General features: G+C 42.5%; 1 protein-coding gene across 2 annotated transcripts in view; it reads right to left on the bottom strand.

Moving 5' to 3' along the window:
- Positions 1 to 1103: 1103 nt before the first annotated feature.
- The window catches only part of LOC139268041 (phospholipid phosphatase-related protein type 4-like), a 79414-nt gene continuing 57204 nt past the window's right edge, over positions 1104 to 23313 (bottom strand). The window contains exons 5-7 of one of the 2 annotated variants that reach the window (XM_070886028.1): positions 14651 to 14708; positions 8732 to 8905; positions 1104 to 2499 (exon numbers count right to left, since the gene is read on the bottom strand). In XM_070886028.1, coding sequence (XP_070742129.1) covers positions 1159 to 2499; positions 8732 to 8905; positions 14651 to 14708 — 1573 coding nt within the window. In that variant the 3' untranslated portion in view covers positions 1104 to 1158. The remainder of the gene's footprint in view (positions 2500 to 8731; positions 8906 to 14650; positions 14709 to 23313) is intronic. The other variant, XM_070886027.1, reaches the window with a different exon arrangement.

Below are 23313 nucleotides of genomic sequence, written 5' to 3'. Positions count from 1 at the left end.
ATTTAAGAAAAATTACTACTCTCACCAGTGTTTAACAAAGACACTATGGTAAAGTGTTGGTAACACACTATTTTAACTGTCGTTTGAAGGTTCCTGACTGTTGTGTTCCGACATATAAGCTGTATCCAAAACTACGAAGTATCGACAAGTAAAAGTTACACATAGTTTTTCTATCAATATGGATCTAGTAATAAATACTAAAACAATTCCATTAGCAACTCAAAAGGATTGTACAAAATTATACTTAGTACACCACTGGGGGATGGGAATGAGATTGCAGCACTGTAGTATTGAACACTTTCATTCATTACTTAACAATGTAGAAACAGCTTGGTACAAAGCCTGTACCTCATGATTAAAGGCATACATTATAATTTTAATAGATTTGAAATATAGCCTGTGTAAGCTTACAAAAAAAATGCTGTCTATATTACTTAAAAAACATTTTCTTTAAAGGCATGATATCAATATGCTAAGGCTACAATAGGTATAAAAATCTATGATATAAATCGTGATCAGTAATCAATTACTGTTCATTTTACATTCTGTGAGAAAAAAATGCTATTATTTGTAATGTATGTGGTGCACATTTGTATGCATTTGAATATATTTTCCATGTCATTTCTGTAAAAGCTACATGGTTTCATCATCTAAATGATCATCTTGGAAGGTAGCTTTAACTAACTAAAACAGTGACCAAGTAATCATTGCAATCCCAATAACATTTTCACACATACAATTTTACAAAACTCTTTATAACAGTTGGGTATGTAAGTACTATCTAGAGCTTTAATTAGGAAATAAATTCTAAATTGGTCATTACTGAATACAGCAGTACAGCGAAAGCTATCTGAAAATATATAAATTGCTCGATACATGAATGACATGTTCAAAATGGGCGAAAATGCATTCACAGTTTGTTGAAATAGCAACGTAGCAAATACTTTTTTCACAAGGCTCAGGCTTTGCCTGTGTGCTTTTGATTAGTGTAATGTAAAAATATCATATTCATGCAAACATGTTTAAATATCAGTAACTTTTCAATTAATAAACAACTGAATGGCACATTTAAAACTGCTGAATCTATTATCGGTAAGCACTGGTATTCATCATCTGTTTAGAATGGATTGTCTTTCAGCAGGCTTCCATAATAAGGATTCATTCTTTATAAGCTCTGGTGGGCGATGTTCCCTTGTAGAAGATATTTCTTGTACTTTCTGGGCTGTTGCCTCTTTCAGGTATTAAAATGATGTTAGCTTTCCGCCTGAGGGTTGAGTCCCGACTGGAGGACACCGAGTGCGTCTCAGAAGCGGCTTCACTCCCTTCCACTGGCGTCACCCTTATGGTGGTGATTCCGTGGTGATGGTGCTCACTACTGTTGGGATTGGTTTTCTTTCTATCAGACGAAGCATAGCCATCCTTTAATGACTCACTGCTTTCAGTGTTCCTGTTAAGATCATTTAACTCAAATGCTTGGCGAATGCTGCCCTTCTCATGGGACTTCCATTTCCATGATCCACTTCCTTCACTGCCCAATGGTACTTGCACAAGGGATCTGTTGTTCTCTGGGTGAGCTTCCACCCTGACAATATTAGTAGGTTCATGGTCTGTTAGAGCTTTGTACCTTATAGATCCTGTGCAGGTTACTGTACTACCATCTGTACTTTTTGGGCTGCTCTGTAACATTCCTTGCTGTTTGGACATAGCAATAACCTGCATAATTCTTGGTTGGGTGCTTGCCCTACCAACTCCACTCTTTTCAGCTACTTTAAGCCACTTTGATCTAGCTGAACTGGCTTTAGGAGAAGTATTTATGTTCTCTTGTGTTTCTTCAGGTATATGGACAAGCTGTGATGAGCCTGGGCGTGATTGCATGGAGACTCTTGCTCCTCCAACGATGCTACTAGTACTGTTAGCCCCAGGAATAGTACCTGCTTGGATTTTCAGATACTGGTTGAGTTGTGCTTGCTGGTCTCCATTAAGACCTACTCCTGCTGGCTCTGAACTGGATCTCATCTCCATGCACTTTGGTGGTGAATGACCAGTTTCTGTCTCCATTACTTGCAGGGACAGTTTCCGATTTTCATTCTTGGACTTCCATTGTGACAAGAGCTGTTTGGAACGGGCAGAGTCCATAGAAGCATGAATCGTTGCATTCCTTCTGGCTGCTTCATCCAATGACGGTGTGTTGACACGTGGCAACGTGTTGCTAAACGTTACCATGTTCTCCTTTGCCATTGGACTGCGAGGAGTAATAATTTCAACGTCGGCACTTGTTCTCTTTAAGTTTGTAAGGGAGCTGGATTCTCTGTGGTTTCGGTTCAGAATACTCTCAGAATGGTGCGATGAAAGGCCATCGATGCTGCTGCCAGTCTTTCCTTGGAGTTGCCTACTGCTTTCCTGGCTGAGATCTGTCAGTGACCTCAAAGGTTCTCTGTGGTGGGTCGGGTGGGCTATGCCATCATCACTCGGCTGGAAATTGCTCACAGCATAAAGACCCTACGTGTAGAACACAAAATACCACGGAATAAAAATACATGTTAAAGATTATTTATTTCATAGAATCATAGAGTCTAACAGCATAGAAGGAGGCCATTCAGCCCATTGTGCCTATGTCAGATAACAGCGACACTTCAAAACTATTTCATTGGCTGTAAAGCACCTTGGGTTATCCTGAGGTCATGAAAAGCACTATATAACTGCAAGTCTTTTTATTTTCTTTCTATCCAATTAGTTCTACTCACTTGTTATTTCCCCATAGCCCTGCAAATTTCTCCTTTTCAAATATATATCCAATTCCCTTTGAAAGTTACTAATGAATCTTCTTCCATCACCCTTTTTTCAGGCAGTGCATTCCAGATCGTAACAACTTGCTTCGTAAATTCTTCTATCTTATAAACATTTTCAATTTAAATGCTATTTGCAGGTTACTTCTTAATTGTATTGTGTTTTCAAGTTAAATTGCTTCATGTCATTTCTTTTGAAAGAAAGAAAATCACCTATATATTTTTGTGAAATTAATGCCCTGTCCAGTCAATCTGCCTCTCTCCTGCTATGTCTGGGCCAGCTGATGTATTAGTGATCCTGTTTTGTCTCACTGTACCACATGGTGCCTGGGAAAGTAGGTCAGGCCCTAGGTTGACACGAACTGCCGAGCTACGGTCTGCCTGTGTGTTAAATTGGAATATGTACTTAAACCTTAATCTGGATTTGTATCTTAAGTATTTTTATGAGAATGAAGTTCATGTGCTAAGTAGATTGTCTCCACTTCTGATCTGGTATCATTGAGCTACATCAGAAAAGTATATGTAGACATGTAGTTGTGAGCTGAAATGCTTGGAACACCAAAAACAGTATTTCAGTTTTTAACTTCCAGAGTTTAAAACATTAGCATTGGTGAATATTATAGGGCATTTTGAAAGTCTACAGGGTTAAAAATTTGATTGCCTCCGAAAACGGGCATGGGGATTGCGAAGTACGATCGGCCTGTGCTCATTGGAAGGAATGCAAGCAGCACATGACCTTTGTGCTGCCTGCTAATTATATTGATTGCAGCATTCAGCCCAGCACTGAATATGCTGCTGAGTGGTAGAATGCTCAGAGGGGAGGGGCCCCAAGTTCGTGTAAGGCTTGCTCCAATTAAAGCTAGCCTCCACTTCTTAAAGGCGGTCTTAAAGTGGTGCATTCTGCCTGCAGCAGCACATTTAACTGGTTGTGGACGCAAGGCTCAGCACAAGGAAAAGTGAATAATGGCTCAACAGGCTAGAAAAAGGGCTCTAAGATTCTCGGACGCAGAGAGGAGACAGGTCCTCTATCCACAAGGGAGCAGGAGTGCATCTAGGTGAAGGTAATGGGAGCAGATAGCTGACACAATCAATGCCAGCAGCCTTGCCTCGAGGATATGGATACAGTGCCGAAAGAAGTTCAATGACTTCACACGAGTGGTCAAGATCAGTGAATGTATCTTCAAAAGCCTTTTCCCACCAACTGCTCCACACTTGCAGCCACCAACTCAGATACTGGTAATGCATGTGCTTTAGAGGGTAATATAAAGTGATCTGCACACATTGAGTCACCGGGCATGAGTGGGCTGCAGCTAAGGCAGGGGGAAAGGGTCAAGTAGGTGCCAGCTCCCCGGAGGGAGAGGTTGCACACGAGTTCTGCTGCAGAGGACTCAGATGAGGACTTTGATGGGGTGGCCTACAGAAGAAGGGTGATGGGCATGCACACAGAAATGCTTGGTGCATTGGCAGAGTTTGTTGACACTGTCAAGGAGCGTGGAGGAGTCTGGCATTAACTTTGCACAGGGCTTTGCGCAGAGCTTGGAGCCCATGATTTCCAGGACGGAAGTGACGAGCAACTGCATGCGCACACTTGTGGACCCAACCATGAGGCAGCGCCTGAATGTTTGTTTTGTGGTGGATTTCATTTCAGTGCTGTGGCCAAGAAGGTGTTGTAATGTTCCATGAGAGAGGGATAGTAAGGTGGGGAAATGTTGAGCAACAGGGATCTGGGGTTTCATTCCGGGGCACCGAAATCTGATGATGCGCTCATGGACAGCCCATCCGTAACATGGATGTGCAGACTGCCTCCTCCCTCTCCTCCACCTCATCCTCTTTCTCCTCCTCCTCCTCCTGTTCCTTCTCCTCCTCTTCCTCCTTATCCTCCAGAGGTGGTCACAGAACCTGTGGTGGCAAGGGCTGCACCCTCATGATGGCCAAGTTGTGAAGGATGCAGAAGACCATCGCAAATTGGGACACCTGCTCTGGTGAGTACTGAAGGACTCCTCCCCAGCGGTCAAGGCTGCGGAACCGTTACTTCAGCACCCCGATGGTCTGCTCGACGAGGTTCCTCATGGCAGCATGGCTCTCATTATATGAGTGCTGGCCATGTGTGGTAGGGTTGCAGAGCTGAGTCATTAGGCGGATAAAGCGGATAACCCTTTTCGCCCTCGGGTTTGACGTGATGGCTGGAAGATTGCTGGCACAGTGGACTAGCACAGGATAAATGCATCATGACTGCTGCCAGGATAGCGGGCATTCACCAACTGCACATTATGTGAGTGGCACCAGTTACGGTAAATCTTACCATTGAGATGCGGCGCCCGCAAAGCCACGTGTGTGCAGTCGATGGCGCCCTGCATCATGGAGATGCCCAAAATCCTGGCAGAGCCTTGTGTATGCTGCTCCTGCTTCTCTCTGTTTAGAGAGAACACAATGAAGTCCCCTCTTCTAGCGTACAGAGCCTCTTTGGCCTCCTGGATGCAGCGGTCGATGGCGAACTGCAAGATGTTTTTATAATCGCCTGTTCAAGCCCGGAAGGATCCACTGGCGAAAAAGCTATGGTCGCCTTGAGGCTCACTGGCAGCACCATCTGAGGTCAAGGCTCTGAGGCTGCAGATCTGGTTGGCAGAGTTCTGTGATCACCTCCTTGGTGATGCAGAGCTGCCGAACACACTGCTCCTAGCTTAGGTGCAGATTGGAGAAGTGCTCCCTAAAGACCCTAGGTGGGTAAGGCCTCCTGTGGAAGGCCCTCCCCACACCCCCCCACCCCCCCACCCCCCGACCTACTCCTCCCTCTGCGAGCAGCTTGCCTTCTTTGCTGCCTCTGCTCCATCGCTCTGTCACATTGCAGCACGAGGGGGACTGCAAATAGAGCTCCATGACTGGGAGCAAGTGTAGTCAGAGGCCTTCCAATAACAGCTAATGTTGTCCCAATGTCCAGCAGCACTTCCTGCGCATTTTACCAACTTTTCAAATCTCTTCCAGCATCCCAGTACTCCGACAATCTCTGCAAGAGTCAGTAGATAGCAATAAGCAACTAACATGCATTTTGGATCTATCCCTTTAAGCAGTTCAGCTGTGCGTGGTTAGATGAGGTTGAAAATGGCAGGTGGTGCATCAAATTAGCATTACACAATGACTGATGTCACGATCTGCCAACTCTGCATGCCCCTGTCACAAGCAGCAGTGACATTGCTCTTAACATGATAGCGTTCAGCACGGGCTACACCGGAAGTGGGCAGATGCCATTTTTCCTTCAAAACCGGCCAAATCTATGTATAGTATAAAGTATAAAGTATAGCAACTTCTTTCAGTGCATCCTGACTTTCTATTACTTTTCTTTGAATCTCTTGCTCGGATAGTAGGCCAGAAAGCATAATGGATTTTACTGCAGCTTTTCTAACAGTAGTGCCGCACGTAAAGGGCAGATCTGTCTCTTTAAAGATGAGTGTGGTAGAGCTGGACTAACCAGCGTATGAAATGTCACTTTATTCCAGGGTAGGATACTGTAACACACTGTCAGACTGAAGTGTCAAATACCTTGCTCAAGCATTAATGAGTCACTCAAACAAATTAAACATCCTCTAATATGATGTGTGTGTGCTTCTAATTTAAAACAAAACCTACATTTATCCATCTCTATTTAGTAAATAAAATGTTAGCCATAACTGTTCAAATTAAGAATGCTGTCACAATGTTGGCACATAGTCCTTGTGAGTACATTTGGATGCCTAAACTTGTTAGTCTTTGTTTAAAAGGCATTAACTCAAATGGCCTACAGTTCAGCTGATTTTAACTAAATTGAGTTCCTATACATAGAGGGATAATATCCTAACTTCACCCTCCTGGCAGGCGGTCACGCCTACAAATGCACGTGTCAGAAATTTGGCCACGTAGAATCAAAGAAATTTACAGCACGGAAGAAGGCCATTTTGGCCCATCGTGTCCACGCCGGCCGACAAAGAGCTATCCAGCCTAATCCCACTTTCCAGCTCTTGGTCCGTAGCTCTGTAGGTTACGGCACTTCAAGTGCACATCCAAGTACTTTTTAAATGTGGTGAGAGTTTTTGCCTCTATCACCCTTTCAGGCAGTGAGTTCCAGACCCCCACCACCTCTGGGTGAAAATAATTCTCCTCAAATCCTCTCTAAACCTCCTACCAATTACTTTAAATCTATGCCCCCTGGTTGTTGACCCCTCTACTAAGGGACATAGGCCCTCCCTATCCACTCTATCGAGGCCCCTCATAATTTTATACACCTTAATAAGGTCTCCCTTCAGGCTCTTCTGTTCCAATGAAAACAAACCCAGCCTATCAAATCTTTCCTTATAGCTAAAATTCTCCAGTTCAGGTAACATCCTCATAAATCTCCTCGGTACCCTCTCTAGTGCAATCACATCCTTTCTGTAATGTGATGACCAGAACTGCACGCAGTACTCTAGCTGTGGCCTAACTAGTGTTTTATATAGTTCAAGCATAACCTCCCTGCTCTTGCATTCGGTGCCTTGGCTAATAAAGGCAAGTATTCCGTATGCCTTCTTAACCCCCTTATCTACCTGGCCTGCTACCTTCAGGGATCTGTGGACATGCACTCCAAGGTCCCCTTGTTCCTCTACACTTCTCAGTGTCCTACCATTTAATGTGTATTCCCTTGTCTTGTTAGCCTTCCCCAAATGCATTACCTCACACTTCTCTGGATTGAATTCCATTTGTTACTGTTCTGCCCAGCTGGCCAATTAGAAATAAGAGCAGGAGTAGGCCATACGGCCCCTCGAGCCTGCTCCGCCATTTAATACGATCATGGCTGATCTGATCATGGAGTCAGGTCCACTTCCCTGCCTGCTCTCCATAACCCCTTAATCCCTTACTGTTTAAGAAACTGTCTATTTCTGTCTTAAATTTATTCAATGCCCCAGCTTCCACAGCTCTCTGAGGCAGCGAATTCCACAGAACAACCCTCTGAGAGATGAAATTTCTCCTCATCTCAGTTTTAAATGGGTGGCCCCTTATTCTAAGATTATGCCCTCTAGTTCTAGTCTCCCCTGTCAGTGGTAACATCCTCTCTGCATCCTCCTTGTCCTGCAGTCTACAGCTGCTTTCTTCTTCATTATCAACCACACAGCCAATTTTTGTATCATCTGCAAACTTCTTAATCATACCCACTACAATCAAGTCTGAATCATTGATATATACCACAAAAAGCAAGGGACCTAGTGCTGAGCCCTGCGGAACCTCACCGGCAATTTTGGATCCAACTTACCACTTTGCCTTGGATCCTATGGGCTTTTACTTTCATGACTAGTTTGCCACGTGGGACCTTATCAAAAGCCTTGCGCATATCCATATACACTACATCGCACGCACTGCCCTCATCGATCCTCCTGGTTGCCTCCTTGAATCATTATGCTTATGAGGATTCCATTTTGTTTTTTTACAGAATCCCCACAGGCATAATAGGAAGCAGTCAAAAAATAGATTTTAACAACACTGAAATAAAACAAATCATTACATGTTTAAAATTAGTTAAAATACAATTTAATTAAACATTTAAAACAAAAATCTAATTTTTTGAAAAATAAATTGAAATATTTTTCAAGGGGCCAAAAATAACACAAATCTATTTTAGAGGTTTTTGAATATTAAAATGATTTAAAAAAATGTATTTAATATTTATTTTCACCCTTACGCTGGTAAAAGAATGAATTACCCCTGCTTTTACCAGGTGAGAGAGTTTCATGCACATTCGCCGGGCAGTAATTGGGCAAATAGCCCAATTCTCCGCCAGCGAATGTCCATTTCCCAGGGATGCGGAGGATCTGTCAAGAAGATTCTTGACAGATCGCAAGTTCCGAGTTTCCGCACATACTCACTGCATGCATACATGGTCATAGGCCCCGGAAAATCTAGGCCATTTATCTTTGTAACAAACTTGAAGATGTGGCATTTACCAAATAGATTGCGATTCCTCCTCCGATCATGAATCCACAGTACACATCAATTGGATGATTCTTGTACTGGATAATACGCGTTAAACCGGAGATCACTGCACAGATGATAAAGGTGAAGACCATCAGTGGCTTGAGGAGTTTGGAGGAGTCTGTCAGGGTCGCGTTGAAATACATCTAAATGACAAACAACAAAATATAAAGACTAAATCGGCTGTGAAATTAACTCAGCATATTGTCCTTTGTTATCAGTTGCAAGTACTCATCCCCACACAAACTTTCATGTATAGCATCGCATTTGTTTTAACAACTGTATAGCCTGAATTATATTGTGGAATACTAGAGTCATAGAATTAGCAGCACAGAAAGAGTCCATTCGGGCAATTTAGTCGGTGCTGGTTCTTCAACTGCAACGGTCTGCTGCCCTGCCCTTTCCTCATATTATTCTTCCTTTCCAAATGTGGATCCAATTCCCTTTTAAATGATGTTATACTCTGCCTCAGTTGCCAATAAAGCTCTGTTGCATACATTCCTCTGTGTGCAAATATTTCTTCAAATATCCTCTTCATTCTTCTATTGATAATCCTCAGTCTATGCCTTTGAAGATTCTTGACAGATCGCAAGTTCCGGGTTTCCGTGCAGTCATTCTTTGAAAGTGGATAAATCCCCAGGCCCAGATGAAATGTATCCCAGGGTGTTAAGAGAAGTGAAAGAAGAAATAGCAGAGACTCTGACCATAATTTTCCAATCCTCATCTGGCTATAGGTGTGGTGCCAGAGGACTGGAGGACTGCTAATGTTGCACCTTTGTTTAAAAAGGGAGAAAGGGATCGCCCAACTAATTACAGGCCAGTCAGCCTAACCTCAGTGGTGGGAAAATTATTGGAAAAAATCCTGAGGGACAGGATAAATCTTCATTTGGAAAGACATGGATTAATCAAGGACAGTCAGCGTGGATTGTTAAGGGAAGGTCGTGTCTGACTAACTTGATTGAATTTTTCGAGGAGGTAACCAGGAGGGTCGATGAGGGCAGTGCGTATGATGCAGTGTATATGGATTTTAGCAAAGCTTTTGATAAGGTCCCACCTGGCAGACTGGTCACGAAAGTAAAAGCCTATTGGATCCAGGGCAAAATGGCAAGTTGGATCCAAAATTGGTTCAGAGGCAGGAAGCAAAGGGTGATGGTTGATGGGTGTTTTTGTGATTGGAAGGCTGTATCCAATGGGCTTTCGCAGGGCTCAGTGCTGGGTTCCTTGTTTTTGTGGTATATATCAAAGACCGGGACTTGGATATTGGGGGTATGATTAAGAAGTTTGCAGATGACACTAAAATAGGCTGTGTGGTTGATAATGGAGAAGAAAGCTGCGGACTGCAGGAAGATATCAATGTATTGGTCAGGTGAGTGGAACAGTGGCAAATGGAATTCAATCTGGATAAGTGTGAGGTAATGCATTTGGGAGGTCTAACAAGGCAAGGGAATATACATTAAATAGTACGACACTGAAAAGTGTAGAGGAACAAAGGGACCTTTGAGTGCAGGTCCACAGATCCCTGAAGGTAGCAGGCCAGTTAGATAAGGTGGTTAAGAAGGCATATGGAATACTTGCTTTTATTAGTCAAGGCATGGAATACAAGAGCAAGGAGGTTATGCTTGAACTGTATAAAACACTGGTTAGGCCACAGCTGGAGTACTGTGTGCAGTTCTGCTCACCACATTACAGGAAAGATGTGATTGCACTGGAAAAGGTATAGAGATTTACAAGAATGTTGCCTGGACTGGAGAATTTTGGCTAGGAGGAAAGATTGGAGATGCTGGGTCTGTTTTATTTGAAACAGAGGAGGCTGAGGGGAGGCCTGATTGAGGTGCCTAAAATTATGAGGGGCCTGGATAGAGTGGATAGGAAGGACCTGTTTCGCTTGGCAGAGGGGTCAACAACCAGGAATCATAGATTTAAAGTAATTGGGGGAAGGTTTAGAGGAGATATGAGAGGAAATTTATTCACCTAGAGGGTAGTGAACTCATTGCCTGAGGGGGTGGTAGAGGCAGAAACCCTCACCACATTTAAAAAAATACTTGGATGTGCACTTAAAGTGCCGTAACCTACAGGGCTATGCACCAAGAGCTGGAAAGTGGGATTAGGCTGGATAGCTCTTGGTCGGTCGGCGCGGATATGATGGACCGAAATGGCCTCCTTCTGTGCTGTAAATTTCTATGGTTCTATGATGTCCATTTATTATCAATTCACCAACCACAGTGGATCCGTCGTTCACTATTTACCTTCTAAAAACCTTCCATAATTTTGAATAATTCCATTAGAACCCCATTAAGCTTTTCAGTTCCATTTTTAAAAATGAGCCTTTCGTCACAATAACCTTTCATTCCTGGTATCATGCTAGTGAATCCTCTTTGTATCCTTTCCATGGCTCTGTATCATTCTTATAATGGAGGATGCAAAGTTCTTGCAATATTCCAACTATGACTAATCAGTATCTTGTATAAATTCAACATCACTTTATTGCTTTTATATTCAATGCCTCTATGTAAAAACCTAGAATCCCATTTGCCTTTTTTATGGCTTTAGAAACCTGCATGCCAACATTCAAAGATATATCTGCACCCCTTGCTCTCTCTGATCCTCCACTGTTATCATTTACCATGCATTTCTTTTACCCAAAATGCACAATTTTACATTTCTCTGCATTATTCTGCACCTGCCACCTACGTGCCTACTTTGCTAACTTGTCTATGTCTTCCTGCAAACTCTTGCCTTACTTTTGACATTTCCCCATGTTTGCTGTCATCAACAAACTTTGATCTCATTCATCTAGTACCTACATCAAAATAATCTACATAAATAGAAAAGAAAAGATCCCTGGGATATACATCATGCCAAATTGAAAATGTAATTGTTCCTTCTATCCACGTAGCTACATTCCCTACGTCTTAATGTTTTTCAACAAAGATTTAATAGTTATCACCATCCAGTATTTTGGCAAAATTCCTATTTCCAAACATTGTTTGGAAAATTATGGTTAGTGCCTCTATTACCTCTTTCTTAACCGCCTTCAGTATTTTGAGATGCATACTATCTGGGCCTGTGACTTTTCTAATTGCAGTACTGTTAACTTTTTAATACCGTGTTCTTTTGACTACTTTTGAGTAGTCCCCCTCTCGCTCCTGCAGTCCAAGTTTCATCTTCCTCTTTAAAGACTGATGCTAAATACTTATTAAACATCCTGGGGCCAAAATTGCCCTCCGCCCCAAACAGGGCGGATAATTCAAATTAAATGAATATTCTCTGTCCAAATCCATGGGACGGAGAAGAGAGGAAAATTGCCCTTTTTTTGTGTTCTAGTTCGTTGCGGCGGTGTTTGGGGCAGCTGAGGGGCGGAAGTGAGTCGGGAGTGGGGCGGAAGGCGGGCGGTGTCAGCAGTGTTGCGCTGATGAGTAGCAACGTCCCTCTCCTTCAGTTAAAGTGGAGAGCCGCTGTGAGCTCTGAATAAACTTTAGTGGCGTCCACTGGGCTTTGGCCAGGCCAGTGGCCCGGCACTCCAGAGGGGGTGCCGGGCTGCCTGTCGGCGGCCCTGCCGAACCCATGGCCGCCATTGTTGGGGCAACTTCAGAGTCGGCTGACAATTAAAACAAAATGGCAGCCGCGGCTGTGCGCTCTCCCCTTTAAGCCGCCCAGCCACTGGCAGCTTCCTCCTTGAAAAGCTGTCGGGGACACTGAGCGGCGGCGGCTCTGCTCTGGCGGGGCGATTTCCTTCACGGGGGGGAAAGGGGTCACCGCCAGGCAGTAAGGGGTTGGTGCATGTCCGGCGGGGTGGGAACATGGGCACAGCGGAAACATGTTTCTGCCGCCCACACCCCGGGGGCAATTTCGGATGGATCAGACCATCTGCCTGACCCCGGTCAGAAAGGTCTTACCGCCCCATTTCCGCCTCTTAGGAATATAGAATGGCCCTCTTCATCTCTAATATTCCCACCACGTTTTTGACAAATATATACAAATGTCCCTCTGTCCTGTATTTTCTGCTTGGGAGGCTTTACCCCCTTTATTCTGGACTAGTTAACACCCCTGCTAGAATAGTACGGAGAGGAATTTCAGATAAACATGTTAAGTGCCCGTATGTTTGTGGACCCAACGCATAACTTCAGGATCACTGGCCAAATAACAATACTATAATGTGTCCTTCATAATGTTAAAGAAACTAATTTTGGTACAAGTTGGAATTGAATAATGGATTACATAAATATGCTTGGACAAAACATATTAGGACCTTAAAATTGCAGTTATGTTCAAATGATGTAGTTTTGTTCCATCTTGCTAATAGTCTTTCAGTATAAAGGATAGTTTAAATATTACTACCACAAATGGTACAATTTTAAGGAGGGGGTTCAGCCAATGTTCCCTGTCATTCTTTTTTGGCCATGCAACCTCTTAAACGGGCTGTGCGGCCCATTCAAAATTCCGTGCAGATGCGTTTTTCCCATTTAAAAGCCGGCTCACTGGCTGCGTGGGATTCCTGGAGCGCTGTGCAGCTGCATGGCCACACAGCTTAAAGGGAATTTGGGTGCAGGAATAAAGAGACCTGGGGGTATATGTACACAAATCTTTGAAGGTGCCAGGGCATGTTGAGAAGGTTGTTGGAAAAAAGCATACGGGATATTTGGCTTTATAAAGAGAGGCAGAGTACAAAAGCAAGGAAGTTTATGCTAAAACTTTATAAATCACTGGTTAGGCCCCAGCTGGAGTGTTGTGTCCAATTTGGGGCACCACGCTTTAGGAAGGAAGTCAAGGCCTTTGAGAGGGTGCAGAGAAGATTTATCAGAATGGTACCAGCATGCGGGACTTCAGTTACATGGCGAGACTAGAGATGCTGGATATGTTCCCCTTAGGTTAGAGAGGAGACTTGATAGAGGTGTTCAAAATCATGAAGAGTTCTGATAGATTAAATACCGAGAAACTGTTGCAGAAGGGTGGGTGACCAGCGGACACCGATTTAAGATAATTGTCAGAAGAAGCAGAAGTGAAATGAGGAGAATTTCTTTTACACAGCATGTTGTTATGATGTCGAATGCGCTGCCAAAGAGGATGGTGGAAGCAGATTCAATAATAACTTTCAAATGGGAATTGGATAAAGACTTGAAAAGGAAAAATGTTACGGGGCTATGGGCAAAGGGCAGGGGAGTGGGATTAATTGGACAATTCTTTCAAAGAGCCAGTACAGCCAAAATGGGCCAAATGGCTTCATTCTTTGCTGTATCATTTTATAATTCAATGAGAAACAGCTAGGACCAGGGGACATGCCTTTAAACTATGTAAGAGTAGGAATAGACTGAATGTTAGGCAGTTCTTTTCCCAGAGTAGTGAGACTCTAAGTGGTTGTTGTGGTGTGTGCTGACTCTCTGTATGCCTTCCAGATGGAGCTGGATCGGTTCTTGACTGGGGCAGAAATCGCATCGAATAGAAGGTAAGTGCCTTTTCGATAACACCTGGTCCATGTCATCTTCTGGACTGGTTTCCACTGCCTTTGGGGGTCAGAGAGGAATTTTCCAGTGTATTTTTTCCCTTATTGGCCCTGGGTTTTTTTTGCCTCTCCCTGGAGATTACATGGTTGCTGGGGAAGTGGTGTGGATGGGGCGGGGGGGGGGGGGGGGGCGGTGCAGTTGGGGAGGGAAGAAGTGTTTAATCATCATGATGTGGGGCAGACTTGATGGACCAGCTGGTCTTTTCCTGCACAACAATTTTGTAATTTAATTCTTTCTATTCTCACACTGATCGTTTCACCTGCTAATGAGGGTTACAGCTAATTTACATCGCAGATGAAGATCTTACTCACAATTAATAGTTAATTGACAGATTCAATGCTGTACTGGTTATGACACTGTGGATCACACAAGGCGGCCCTGATTACTTACAGAAACATACACAGCTGCGAAGGCTGCAAGTGTAGCGTGCTGGGATGGAAAAGATTTTCTGCGAAGGAAAACAAAACAATTTAATTATGCTGTTGATGTTTCAAACACTTATTAGGGAATCATTGGAGTGCAGAATAATTTCAATCCAAGAGACAGGAGTAATTCAACTGATTTATACTACCCACATAGTTTTATTCTGTAGCTGCTCTGCATTTTATTAATTCGCTCAAACATTTGCCTGTGCTATATAATAGGACGGGTCAATGAACTAATAAATCTGTACGGAATGCTGGTCACAAAGCCAATTAAGTTTAATTTTTACAGAATTTATCTTTATATTAAATTGATGAGTATCGATATATATACATTTTATAATGGGTACTTATATATATACATTTTATATAAAGTACACTGTAGAATGTTCGAACTATAGAGAGATAAATTATTTTCTTAAAGAGACAGTTTGTGATTCTTAAAATCATATGCAGCAAATCAAGAAATTCCTGCTACAGAGAGATATAAATTATTTAAGACCCATTTTACGGATGGTAATACTCCTCTGCACTTGTTACCTGACAACGAATTGATTTTTTTGAAAAATGAGAAACAAAATAATTTAATTTACAAAAAAGCTGTTAATATTTTTCCATTACAGGTAGACTTTTAAATCATCAGTTTTAAAACAACACACAATTTCTAATAACATGAAATCTTTATTAGCAATTAATATGACATTGAATAAATTATTACCAGGAAATAAAATATGGTTTAATATTAAGACATTTTCAGTCACTCCCTTCCTGTTGAATTTGTCAGCCACCTCCATCCTACAGCAATGTAAATAAGCACATCCTTGGATTCTTAATTTCAGTTTAGATAGTATCTTGTTCCATGATCTATTGGCTTTCTGCATGGTTGTGTAGTTATTTACATCATATGTCACACACAGTCATGTTAGCAAGACTGAAACTTTTGTCTGCTTATATTAAATATGGAATTTTGAACAACCACCAATATTTTCAACTGTAATATTCTAAAGGGTCAGTGCTAAGAAATATCACGACCCTATACTCAGTGAACTGTCATTTGGCAGGTCTAAATGAAAGCAGATAATGTACCTTAAACATTCATTCCCTCCACCACCGGCACACCTTGGCTGTAGTGTATATCTTCTACAAGATGCACTGCAGCAACTCATCAAGGCTTCTTCAATAGCACCTCCAAAACCTGCGATCTCTACCACCTAGAAGGACAGCAGGCGCATGGGAACACCACCACCTCCAAGTCCCCCTCCAAGTCACACAACATCCTGACTTAAGAACATAAGAAATAGGAGCAGGGGTAGGCCCTACGATCCCGCGAGCCTGCTCCACAATTTAATAAGACCATTGTTGATCATCGACCACAACTCCACTTTCCCGCCCGATCTCATATCCTTTGATTCCCCTAGACTCCAAAAATCTATCTAACTCAGCGCTGAATAGATTCAGAGACTCAGCACCCACAGCACTCTGAGACAGGGAATTCTGAAGATTCACAAATCTTTGAGTAAAGACATTTCTCCTCATTTCTGTCTTAAATGGCCTACCCCTTATCCTGAGACTGTGCCCCCTAGACACTCCAGCCAGGGGACACAACCTCTCAGCATCTACCTTCAAAATCTTGTATGTTTCAATGAGATCACCTCTCATTCTTCTAAACTCCAGAGAGTATAGGCCCATTCTACACAATCTCTCATCATAAGACAGCCCTCTCATCTCAGGAATCTATCTAGTGAACCTCTGTTGTACCGTCTCAAAAGCAAGTATACCCTTCCTTAGATAAGGAGACCCAAACTGTGCACAATACTCCAGGTGTGATCTCACCAAGGCCCTGTACATTTGTTGTAAGACTTCCTTACTCTTATACTCCAACCCTCTTGCAATAAAGGACAACATGTCATTTGCCTTCCTTATTGCTTGCTGTACCTGCATGTTAGCTTTCTGTGTTTCTTGCACAAGGACACCCAAATTTCTGAGCACCAGCATTTAAAAGTTTCTCACCATTCAAAAAATATTGTTTTTTTATTCTTCCTACCAAAGTGAATAGTCTCACATTTCCCCACATTATATTCCATCTGCCACCTTACTGCCCACTCACTTAGTCTATCTATATTCCTTTGCAGATGCTTTGTGTTATCCTCACAACTTGCTATCCCACCTAGCTTTGTATCATCAGCAAAGTTGGATACATTACACTCGGTCCCTTCATCTAGGTCATTATATAGATTGTAAATAGCTGAGGCCCCAGCACTGATCCTTGCAGCAGCCCACTAATTACAACAGACTGCCAACCTGAAAAAGACCTGTTTATCCCTACTCTCTGTTTTCTGTCTGTTAACCAATCCTCTAGCCATGCTAATACATTACCTCCAATCCCATGAGCCCTTACCTTTTATGTGGAACCTTATCGAATGTCTATTGGAAATCCAAATGGTTCCCCTTCATCTACCCTGCTATTTACATCCACAAAAAACTCTAATAAATTTGTCAAACACGATTTCCCTTTCATAAAACCATGTTGACTCTGCCTAATCATGCTATCATTATCTAAGTGCCCTGAACAATAGACTTGGAAGTATATCGCCGTTCCTTCATCGTTGCTGGGTCAAAATCCTGGAACTTCCTCCCTTACAGTACTGTGGAGTACCTTTACAGCACAGACTGCAATGGTTCAAGAAGACTCACCAACATCTTCTCAAGAGCAATTACGGATGGGCAATAAATTCTGTCCTTGCCCGTGACACCCATATCCCAGGAATGAGTTTTTAAAAATGATTTTTAAAGCATCTGTTGACTTGTTTTTAATGACTGAAGCATTCATTTACCTTATTATACAACAACCAGTTGTGAGATCAGAGACAGAGTTTTATAAATGGAAAATCTTTTTTACATAGAATGTAAATTGAGCAGGTCACTGTTCCCGTTTTACTCCCAGTGTGGAGGGTGGGTCGCAGAATTGGCCCTGCAGTTTTAGGGCCCGACTTCCAACCATGCAAGTCATAGAGACTCACAATTCCCTTTATCAACAACAAACTTCATCAAATGTTTTTGTATTGATGAATGGCAATAACCATGGACGATTTTAACCTTCATATTGATTGGATAAAGCAAATTGGCCAGGGTAGGCTTGATGAAAAGTTCATAGAGTGTATCCGGGATAGTTTCCTTGAACAATACATTGCGGAACCAACCAGGGAGCAGGCTATCTTAGATCTGCTACTGTGTAATGAGACAGGATTAATAAATGATCTCGCAGTAAAAGATCCTCTAGGAACGAGTGACCATAACATGCTTGAATTTCAAATTCAGTTGGAGGGTCAGAAAGTTGGATCTCAAACCAGTGTCCTAAGCTTAAATAAAGGAGACTACAAAGGTATCAGGGCAGTTTGCTAAAGTGGATTGGGAAAATAGATTAAAGTATGGGATGGTTCATGAACAGTGGCACTCATTTAAGGAGATATTTAATAACTCGCAACAAAAATATATCCCGATGAGAAGGAAAAACTGTAAGAGAAGGGATAACCATCCGTGGCTAACTGAGGAAATAAGGGATGGTATCAAATTGAAAACAAGGGCACATAATGTGACCAGACTAGTGGGAGGCCAGAGGATTGGGAAACGTTTAAAAGCAAGCAAAGAACAACTAAAAAAATGATAAAGAGAGGGAAGATAGATTATGAAAGTAAACTAGCACGAAATATAAAAATAGATAGTAAGAGTTTCTATAGGTAAATAAAAAGGAAAAGCATGGCTAAAGTAAATGTTGGTCCCCTGGATGATGAGATGGGGGAATTAATAATAGAGAACAGGGAAATGGCAGAGACGTTGAACAAATATTTTGTATCGATCTTCATGGTAGAAGAAACTAAAAACATCCCAATAGTGGATAATCAAGGGAGGAACTTAATACAATCATATCACTAAAGAAGTAGTACTCAGTAAAACAATGGGACTAAAGGCGGACAAATCCCCTGGACCCGATAGCTAACATCCTAGGGTCTTAAAAGAAGTGGCTGCAGAGATAATGGATGCATTGGTTGTAATCTACCAAAATTCCCTGGATTCTGGGGCGGTCCGAACGGATTTGAAAACCGCAAATGTAAAGCCCCTATTTGAAAAAAGAAGCAGAGAAAAAGCAGAAAACTATAGACCAGTTAGCCTAACATCTGCCGTTGGGAAAATGCTGGAGTCCATTATTAAGGAAGCAGTAGTGGGACATTTGGAAAAGCATAATTCAATCAAGCAGAATCATTATGGTTTTATGAAAGGGAAATCATGTTTGACAGACTTGCTGGAGTTCTTTGAGGATGTAACAAGCTGGGTGGATAAGGGGGAACCAGTGGATGTGGTGTATTTGGATTTCAAGAAGGCATTTGATAAGGTGCCAAATAAAAGGTTACTGCACAAGATAAAAGTTCACGGGGTTGGGGGTAACATATGGATAGAGGATTGGCTAACTAACAGAAAACAGAGTCGGGATAAATGGGTCATTTTCCAGTTGGCAAACAGTAACAGGTGGGGTGCCGCAGTGATCAGTGCTGGGTCCTCAACTATTTACAATCTATATTAATGACTTGGATGAAGGGACTAAGTATAATGTAGCCAAGTTTGCTGATGATACAAGCTGTGTGGGAAAGCAAATTGTGAAGAGCACACAACAAATCTGCAAAGGGATACAGGCAGGCTAAGTGAGTGGGCAAAAATTTGGCAGATGGAGTATAATGTGGGAAAATGTGAGGTTATCCACTTTGGCAGAAAAAATAGAAAAGCAAATTAAAATTTAAATGGAGAAAAATTGCCAAGTGCTGCAGTACAGAGGGACCTGGGGGTCCTTGTGTATGAAACACAAAAACTTAGTACGCAGGTACAAAAAGTAATCAGGAAGACAAATGGAATGTTAGCCTTTATTGCAAGGGGGATAGAGTATAAAAGTCCTGCTACAACTGTACGGGGTATTGGTGAGGACACACCTAGAGTACTGCATTGAGTTTTTGTCTCCGTATTTAAGGAAGGATATACTTTCATTGGAGGCTGTTCAGAGAAGGTTCACTAGGTTGATTCAGTAGATGAGGGGGTTGACTTATGAAGATAGGCCCAATCTACTCAACTTATACTCATTGGGGTTCAGAAGAATGAGATGTGATCTTATCGAAACATATAAGATAATGAGGGGGCTTGACAAGGTGGATGCAGAGAGGATATTTCCACTCAGGGGAAACTAAAACTAGGGGACATAGTCTCACAATAAGGGGCTGCCCATTTAAAACTGAGATGAGGATGAATTTCTTCTCTCAGAGGGTTGTAAATCTATGGAATTCTCTGTCCCAGAGAGCTGTGGAGGCTGGGTCATTGAATATAGCAATCTTGTTGTGCGAGACCCCTTGGGGAAGAGTGACCATAACATGGTAGAATTCTTTATTAAGATGGAGAGTCACACAGTTAATTCAGAAACTAGGGTCCTGAACTTAAGGAAAGGCAACTTCGATGGTTTGAGGCGTGAATTGGCTAGAATAGACTGGCAAATTATACTTAAAGGGTTGACGGTGGATAGGCAATGGCAAACTTTTAAAGATCACATGGATGAACTTCAGCAATTGTACATCCCTGTCTGGAGTAAAAATAAAACTGGGAAGGTGGCTCAACCGTGGCTAACATAGGAAATTAAGGATAGTGTTAAATCCAAGGAAGAGGCATATAAATTGGCCAGAAAATGCAGCAAACCTGAGGACTGGGAGAAATTTAGAATTCAGCAGAGGAGGACAAAGGGTTTAATGAATAAGAGGGGGAAAATAGAATCCGAGAAGAAGCTTGCTGGGAACATATAAACTGACTTCAAAAGCTTCTATAGATATGTGAAGAGAAAAAGATTAGTGAAGACAAACGTAGGTCCCTTGCAGTCGGATTCAGGTGAATTTATAATGGGTAACAAAGAAATGGCAGACCAATTGAACAAATACTTTGGTTCTGCCTTCACGAAGGAAGACACAAATAACCTTCCGGAAGTACGAGGGGACCGAGGGACTAGTGAGAAGGAGGAACTGAAGGATATCCTTATTAGGCGGGAAATTGTGTTAGGGGAATTGATGGGATTGAAGGCCGATAAATCCCCAGGGCCTGATAGTCTGCATCCCAGAGTACTTAAGGAAGTGGCCCTAGAAATAGTGGCTGCATTGGTGATCATTTTCCAACAGTCTATTGACTCCGGATCAGTTCCTATGGACTGGAGGGTAGCTAATGTAACACCACTTTTTAAAAAGGGAGGGAGCGAGAAAGCGGTAATTATAGACTGGTTAGCCTGACATCAGTAGTGGGGAAAATGTTGGAATCAATTATTAAGGATGAAATAGCAGCACATTTGGAAAGCAGTGACAGGATCGGTCCATGTCAGCATGGATTTATGAAAGGGAAATCATGCTTGACAAATCTTCTGGAATTTTTTGAGGATGTAACTGGTAGAGTGGACAAGGGAGAACCAGTGGATGTGGTGTATTTGGACTTTCAAAAGGCTTTTGACAAGGTCCCACACAAGAGATTGATGTGCAAAATCAAAGCACATGGTATTGGGGGTAATGTACTGACGTGGATAGAGAACTGATTGGCAGACAGGAAGCAGAGAGTCGGGATAAACAGGTCCTTTTCAGAATGGCAGACAGTGACTAGTGGAGTGCCGCAGGGCTCAGTGCTGGGACCCCAGCTCTTTACAATATACATTAACGATTTGGATGAAGGAATTGAGTGTAATATCTCAAAATTTGCAGATGACATTAAACTGGGTGGTGGTGAGAGCTGTGAGAGGGACGCTAAGAGGCTGCAGGGTGACTTGGACAGGTTAGGTGAGTGGGCAAACGAATGACAGATGCAGTATAATGTGGATAAATGTGAGGTTATTCACTTTGGGGGCAAAAACACGAAGACAGAATATTATCTGAATGGCAGCAGATTAGGAAAAGGGGAGGTGCAACGGGACCTGGGTGTCATGGTTCATCAGTCATTGAAAGTTGGCATACCGGTACAGCAAGCGGTGAAGGAGGCAAATGGTATGTTGGCCTTCATAGCTAGGGGATTTGAGTATAGGAGCAGGGAGGTCTTACTGCAGTTGTACAGAGCCTTGTTGAGGCCTCATTTGGAATATTGTGTTCAGTTTTGGTCTCCTAATCTGAGGAAGGACGTTCTTGCTATTGAGGGAGTGCAGTGAAGGTTCACCAGACTGATTCCAGGGATGGTTGGACTGACATATGAGGAGAGACTGGATCAACTGGGCCTTTATATATTGGCGTTTAGAAGGATGAGAGGGGATTTCATAGAAACATACAAAATTCTGACGGGACGGGACAGGTTAGATGCAGGTAGAATGTTCCCGATGTTGGGGAAGTCCAGAACCAGGGGTCACAGTCTAAGGATAAGGGGTAAGCCATTTAGGTCCGAGATGAGGAGAAACTTCTTCTCTCAGAGAGTTGTTAACCTGTGAAATTCCCTGCCGCAGAGAGTTCATTGGATATATTCAAGAGGGAGTTAGATATGGCCCTTACGGCTAAGGGGATCAAAGGATATGGAGAGAAAGCAGGAAAGGGGTATTGAGGGAATGATCAGCCGTGATCTTATTGAATGGTGGTGCAGGCTCGAAGGGCTAAATGGCCTACTCCTGCACCTATTTTCTATGTTTCTATATTTAAGATAAAGATAGACAGATTTTTGAGCGATAAGGGAATAAAGGGTTTTGGGAAGTGGAGCTGAGTCCATGATCAGATATGATCTTATTAAATGGCGGAGCAGGCTCGAGGGGCCAGGTGGTCTAATCCTGCTCCTAGTTCTTATGTTCTTATGTTGTATGCTCATTAAGGAGAGGAAAAGTCTCCTTGCCACTTCCCATCCTCCACTCTTCATAGCCTCCACCTCATCCAAAACTCTGCTGTTCATATTCTATTCCACATCAAGTTCTGGTCATCCATCATCGTTGTTCTTTCTAACTTACACTGACTCTTAGCCCCCCTAACTCTCTAACCTCCTCTGCAATTTTTTTGTTCTTGTGACTCTGACCTCTTGTGCATCACCCTCTTCCAATCTCCACAATTGGTGCCTTAACTTCGAAGATCCCTTTCTCTGGAATTCCCTCCCGAAACTCCTTTGCCTCTCTAACTCCTTTGCTATTTTTATGACTTTCCTTAAAATCAATCTCTTTTACCAGTCTTTCGTTTTCCTCACGCCTCTGTGATGGCCTTGGGGTGAGTTTCCATATTAAAAGTGCGATATAACTGCAAGTTGTTGCTGAATGAAAATGACGGTAAACAGAAATGTGTCTTTTTTGGACCCATCACTCCTTGGTCATGTTAAATATAGTCAAAAGCTCCCTTCAGATGGCAACTATAATGTCTCAATTACAGAATTACAGAAGAGCAACTTCCATTGTACCAGCCTGACATTTCCAGTTCCTACATTAGAGCTCCTTTTCTTTTCCCCTTCACAGTAGGATTATCCAAATTAGGGCAAATTAACGATGAAGTACAAGTGATTTGTATTCTATGAGTCCTTCAGGAACTGAGTTAAGAAGGCTTAGATCCATTTGATAACCATCAAAGAAACTAGGTGTTTTTTTCTAGCAGTTTAGGCTATTGGTCCTTAGTT

Source organism: Pristiophorus japonicus, chromosome 8 (assembly GCF_044704955.1).
Source record: "Pristiophorus japonicus isolate sPriJap1 chromosome 8, sPriJap1.hap1, whole genome shotgun sequence".
NCBI classification, from domain to species: domain Eukaryota; kingdom Metazoa; phylum Chordata; class Chondrichthyes; family Pristiophoridae; genus Pristiophorus; species Pristiophorus japonicus.
This window is presented reverse-complemented; position numbering and strand designations above follow the sequence as displayed.